The sequence below is a fragment of the Dreissena polymorpha genome, chromosome 2 (genome assembly GCF_020536995.1).
Source record: "Dreissena polymorpha isolate Duluth1 chromosome 2, UMN_Dpol_1.0, whole genome shotgun sequence".
Classification (NCBI taxonomy): domain Eukaryota; kingdom Metazoa; phylum Mollusca; class Bivalvia; order Myida; family Dreissenidae; genus Dreissena; species Dreissena polymorpha.
Genome location: NC_068356.1, coordinates 98,156,647 through 98,163,044, shown reverse-complemented (window position 1 = coordinate 98,163,044; position 6,398 = coordinate 98,156,647). Strand labels below are relative to the sequence as shown.

At 43.4% G+C, this 6,398-nt stretch overlaps 1 protein-coding gene across 1 annotated transcript in view; it reads left to right on the top strand.

The window, feature by feature from the left end:
- The first annotated feature begins 6,055 nt into the window (after positions 1-6,055).
- Positions 6,056-6,398, top strand: part of LOC127869927 (uncharacterized) — a 7,584-nt gene continuing 7,241 nt past the window's right edge. The window contains exon 1 of the mRNA XM_052412585.1: positions 6,056-6,101. Within this exon, the coding sequence (XP_052268545.1) occupies positions 6,056-6,101 (46 nt within the window). The remainder of the gene's footprint in view (positions 6,102-6,398) is intronic.

Below are 6,398 nucleotides of genomic sequence, written 5' to 3'. Positions count from 1 at the left end.
ATTATCTCTCGGAGTAGGTGACCCAGAGCGACGAAACTTGGCAGACTTGTTTGGCCCGATGGGCCACGCATGCCAAAAGTGCAATGTGGCGTCTCAGTGCCACCGCTTCCGGTGAAAGTGTCGCCGAAGGTACGCTAACTGGCCCGTATTGGCCCCGTTACCCCATAATAGGAGCCTGAAGTCGCGATTATCTCTCGGAGTAGGTGACCCAGAGCGACGAAACTTGGCAGACTTGTTTGGCCCGATGGGCCACGCATGCCAAAAGTGCAATGTGGCGTCTCAGTGCCACCGCTTCCGGTGAAAGTGTCGCCGAAGGTACGCTAACTGGCCCGTATTGGCCCCGTTACCCCATAATAGGAGCCTGAAGTCGCGATTATCTCTCGGAGTAGGTGACCCAGAGCGACGAAACTTGGCAGACTTGTTTGGCCCGATGGGCCACGCATGCCAAAAGTGCAATGTGGCGTCTCAGTGCCACCGCTTCCGGTGAAAGTGTCGCCGAAGGTACGCTAACTGGCCCGTATTGGCCCCGTTACCCCATAATAGGAGCCTGAAGTCGCGATTATCTCTCGGAGTAGGTGACCCAGAGCGACGAAACTTGGCAGACTTGTTTGGCCCGATGGGCCACGCATGCCAAAAGTGCAATGTGGCGTCTCAGTGCCACCGCTTCCGGTGAAAGTGTCGCCGAAGGTACGCTAACTGGCCCGTATTGGCCCCGTTACCCCATAATAGGAGCCTGAAGTCGCGATTATCTCTCGGAGTAGGTGACCCAGAGCGACGAAACTTGGCAGACTTGTTTGGCCCGATGGGCCACGCATGCCAAAAGTGCAATGTGGCGTCTCAGTGCCACCGCTTCCGGTGAAAGTGTCGCCGAAGGTACGCTAACTGGCCCGTATTGGCCCCGTTACCCCATAATAGGAGCCTGAAGTCGCGATTATCTCTCGGAGTAGGTGACCCAGAGCGACGAAACTTGGCAGACTTGTTTGGCCCGATGGGCCACGCATGCCAAAAGTGCAATGTGGCGTCTCAGTGCCACCGCTTCCGGTGAAAGTGTCGCCGAAGGTACGCTAACTGGCCCGTATTGGCCCCGTTACCCCATAATAGGAGCCTGAAGTCGCGATTATCTCTCGGAGTAGGTGACCCAGAGCGACGAAACTTGGCAGACTTGTTTGGCCCGATGGGCCACGCATGCCAAAAGTGCAATGTGGCGTCTCAGTGCCACCGCTTCCGGTGAAAGTGTCGCCGAAGGTACGCTAACTGGCCCGTATTGGCCCCGTTACCCCATAATAGGAGCCTGAAGTCGCGATTATCTCTCGGAGTAGGTGACCCAGAGCGACGAAACTTGGCAGACTTGTTTGGCCCGATGGGCCACGCATGCCAAAAGTGCAATGTGGCGTCTCAGTGCCACCGCTTCCGGTGAAAGTGTCGCCGAAGGTACGCTAACTGGCCCGTATTGGCCCCGTTACCCCATAATAGGAGCCTGAAGTCGCGATTATCTCTCGGAGTAGGTGACCCAGAGCGACGAAACTTGGCAGACTTGTTTGGCCCGATGGGCCACGCATGCCAAAAGTGCAATGTGGCGTCTCAGTGCCACCGCTTCCGGTGAAAGTGTCGCCGAAGGTACGCTAACTGGCCCGTATTGGCCCCGTTACCCCATAATAGGAGCCTGAAGTCGCGATTATCTCTCGGAGTAGGTGACCCAGAGCGACGAAACTTGGCAGACTTGTTTGGCCCGATGGGCCACGCATGCCAAAAGTGCAATGTGGCGTCTCAGTGCCACCGCTTCCGGTGAAAGTGTCGCCGAAGGTACGCTAACTGGCCCGTATTGGCCCCGTTACCCCATAATAGGAGCCTGAAGTCGCGATTATCTCTCGGAGTAGGTGACCCAGAGCGACGAAACTTGGCAGACTTGTTTGGCCCGATGGGCCACGCATGCCAAAAGTGCAATGTGGCGTCTCAGTGCCACCGCTTCCGGTGAAAGTGTCGCCGAAGGTACGCTAACTGGCCCGTATTGGCCCCGTTACCCCATAATAGGAGCCTGAAGTCGCGATTATCTCTCGGAGTAGGTGACCCAGAGCGACGAAACTTGGCAGACTTGTTTGGCCCGATGGGCCACGCATGCCAAAAGTGCAATGTGGCGTCTCAGTGCCACCGCTTCCGGTGAAAGTGTCGCCGAAGGTACGCTAACTGGCCCGTATTGGCCCCGTTACCCCATAATAGGAGCCTGAAGTCGCGATTATCTCTCGGAGTAGGTGACCCAGAGCGACGAAACTTGGCAGACTTGTTTGGCCCGATGGGCCACGCATGCCAAAAGTGCAATGTGGCGTCTCAGTGCCACCGCTTCCGGTGAAAGTGTCGCCGAAGGTACGCTAACTGGCCCGTATTGGCCCCGTTACCCCATAATAGGAGCCTGAAGTCGCGATTATCTCTCGGAGTAGGTGACCCAGAGCGACGAAACTTGGCAGACTTGTTTGGCCCGATGGGCCACGCATGCCAAAAGTGCAATGTGGCGTCTCAGTGCCACCGCTTCCGGTGAAAGTGTCGCCGAAGGTACGCTAACTGGCCCGTATTGGCCCCGTTACCCCATAATAGGAGCCTGAAGTCGCGATTATCTCTCGGAGTAGGTGACCCAGAGCGACGAAACTTGGCAGACTTGTTTGGCCCGATGGGCCACGCATGCCAAAAGTGCAATGTGGCGTCTCAGTGCCACCGCTTCCGGTGAAAGTGTCGCCGAAGGTACGCTAACTGGCCCGTATTGGCCCCGTTACCCCATAATAGGAGCCTGAAGTCGCGATTATCTCTCGGAGTAGGTGACCCAGAGCGACGAAACTTGGCAGACTTGTTTGGCCCGATGGGCCACGCATGCCAAAAGTGCAATGTGGCGTCTCAGTGCCACCCTTGTTTCGGGGTGTCGTAAACCAAATACACAAGATAATTAAATTCAAGAAGTTTCCAAGTCACTTCTCGGATAAGGTTAGAAAGTTAATAATCAAAATTATGCAGATGAAATAACGCATGCCAAAGAGTGTGAATCTCAATCGAAGGCTTCTGAAATATATAAACAATAAAATACTAAACAATAAACAATAGTTTGTTTCTAGTGGCCTTAACATGTAATTTATATTGACTCAAAACCAGTCATATAAGATCCATGCCACAACAATGACAACAATAATCATAATACAGCAACGCAGCATCAACAACTTTCCAAATAATTAGTTAACAAATATTTCTTCAAAACACAATACAATTTATACAAGTTATACAATTCTTACAATTGTGGAATTGAGTCCCCTTTTCTCTTTCTCTTCTATCAATCCTCTCTCACCTACTGGTGCTGTAAATTAGAGCATGCAAACAGATATTATGGTGTTTCAACTGAGTGTATAAGTTGTTATCTAAAAGTGAATATACTAATTTGCTGCCATTCTGAACATTCGCGAAATCATATGATTTGAAATTTTACATGTCAAACCTCAAACAAAATACAAGAAAACAATGCATTGCAACCGTTTTCAATAACATACAATCAAATACAAACATACGAACCAATATTGACCACTAGAGTGAAGTTTTAACTGGTGGTTTTAGATTACATAAAAATGTCTTCCACCTTTTCCCTCGGATATGATCATGTGATCACACTCAAGAAATATAATGTTAAAATAATAGGTAAGGGTTATAAACCACTATTAAGACAAATCGGGAGAAAGTCGACCCGGTCACATACTCCCCCACTTCGAGAAATGACGTCCCGTCATAGACCCAATCAGTCAAATCCGTCAATCTCCATACTTATCTTCTCGAGGTACTTATTAAAAAGCAAATACATTGTATTTATTACAAATAATACTATAACAAGATCTAAACGACAAAAAAATGTCAACTACATTACACTCAATCACTACATAATAGTAACTGCACCAACCATCCAAGCTCCTCCTCCCCACCTTTTACTGCGACCTCGCAGGTCTTTTTAAAACTAAATTATTTTAATTTTATTTATTTTTATTAACATTTTATTTTAATTTAGTTTTAGATTATTGTATACATTTATATTAAAGACAAAAGATACATTGACTATAATTTTTGTTATCATTTATATTTATTTATATTGTTTTGATTAACTTAAACTATAATGAACAATTAAATTATATTTTTAATGATGTTGTTTTTTTGTTTTTTTTTTTAGTTATGCAAGATATATGTATCTCATATTTAAGATAAACACAATTTCTATCCTAAATTATGTGATGTAACTGTAATGATGTAACTGTAAGCAATACACAGTTATATACAAATTAAACCTTAATACAATCTAAACATGCATGTACATACAACAATATTATATCATGTATTATATACATGTATCAATACTCAACATAGCATTGAACATTTACATGTTGTGAAATGATTTGTATTCAGAAACCAAATATAACAATCAGACAATAATGTCTAAATAATACTTCTATGAAATCATTTCAATGCACATGTAATTGTTAAAACTATATACAAGTTTACACACATATTTTAAATCAATGTAAAAAAACATATCAAATCCTGTCAGTTTTCACTGAAATATTACCCCAACTAATTTATTGGCAATTTCAACATCCATATCTTCCAAAACCCCTGAAATTAAGTAAATATTAAATTCATTATTTTACTTTCTAGTGTTTGGTGTCGTTGAGGTCATTAGATACGCACCATATCTATCGGGTGGTTTTCTAGGCCTCACAGATCTTCGAAGTTGAGGAACAGGTGATGTTTTACTCTTAACACTTCCACTATGATCTATCTCATGTCTTGACCTTTCTGCATTAATTTCTATACCACTACTGTTCCTATTCTTTTCCTGTGGTTCTATTTTATTTGCCTCTTATGTTCAGATATAATTCTGTATCACTTCATCTGGTACAATATCTCACTAGCCTCTGAATTATCAGCTTTGGGCTCAACATTCTCCTTGTATCCAACCCTTCAGGTTGATTACTACAGCATGTCCCACTGCAACATTATCTGACTCAACATTGTTTCAGACTCTGATTCTGAATCAAACACTCAGATTTCAATCTCCTGATTCTTACTCTTAGTGAATGAAGCATGGGCGTCCCCATTTGCCAATGTAGTAATACAAAGTACGCTTCCTCTTCACTTTCGGAATCATCATTTCTGGTGACGTCACCTAACTCCTTTTCACTGAAACGTCTGTTTCATAATCTTTGCACTGCTCAGCAATCAATTCTTCACTTTCATTTTCCTGTCCCTCTATTCGAAACAAATGGTTTCGATGCAATACTCTTTCTTTCCAATATCTTCATTTCTGACTTTGAATACAGGTATATCATCCCTTGGCTGTTGCACAACTTCATATACTTCATTTTCATATTTGTCTTCAATTTATGTTTGCCATCAAATGCCAGTCGTTTAACTAAAACTTTATCTCCTACAGATATTTTGACAGCTTTTGCTTTTTGTCATAGCCTTTTTTCTGTTTAGTTTTGGCTTTTTCTGTATGAATTTGTACTATCTTTCTGGTAGTGTCCATTTTCTTCAGCTCTTTAATGTAGTCAACTGTCTCCTTACTAATGTTTGTTCTCTGATTTTTTCAAATGTTGCATCAATAGGAAGTCTCGGCTTCCTTCCAAACATTAATTCATATGGTGAATACCTTGTTGACTCATGTGGTACACAGTTATAAGAATATACAAGATGTCCAATGTACTTTTTCCAATCTTTTTTCTGTCATTATTCAAGGTCCAAGCATATCTAATAAGGTTCTATTAAATCTCTCAGGCCCTGAATTGCCTTGAGGATGGTAAGGTGTTGTATGGCTTTTTTTAATGTCTGTTAATTACAAAGTTCCTTGATAATGTCGCTTTCAAAATTAGCACCTGGTCCGAATGTAAACGTGTTGGTGGTATTCCGTAATTCACTACAAAGTTGTTATAAAACGCTTCAGCTGTTGTTTTCGCAGTTTGATTTTTTGTCGGTATGGCAACAGCATATTTTGTGTAATGATCTGTGATAATCAAGATGTTACTGATACCTCCTTTAGATGGTTCCAGAGTCAAGTAGTCGAAACAAACTAATTCCAAAGGATTGTGGGTAAATACTCACTAGTGGAGCTCTACCTACAACAGAATTCCGCCTTAAACATCTATCAAATTTGTTCACATAATCATCTATTTCAGCTACCATCCCTGGCCAGTAAAATCTCTCCCTCATCAACCTCATTGTTCTTTCTTTTCCGGGATGCCTACATTGTCAGTACTCCTTTTAGGATATCTTTTTTGTAACAGTCTGGTACAACAAGTTTTCTATAACTTGATCTTCATCATGTATTACTCTATATAAAATTCCACGTTAATTTTTAATGTTGAACTGTTTTTCATAATAAA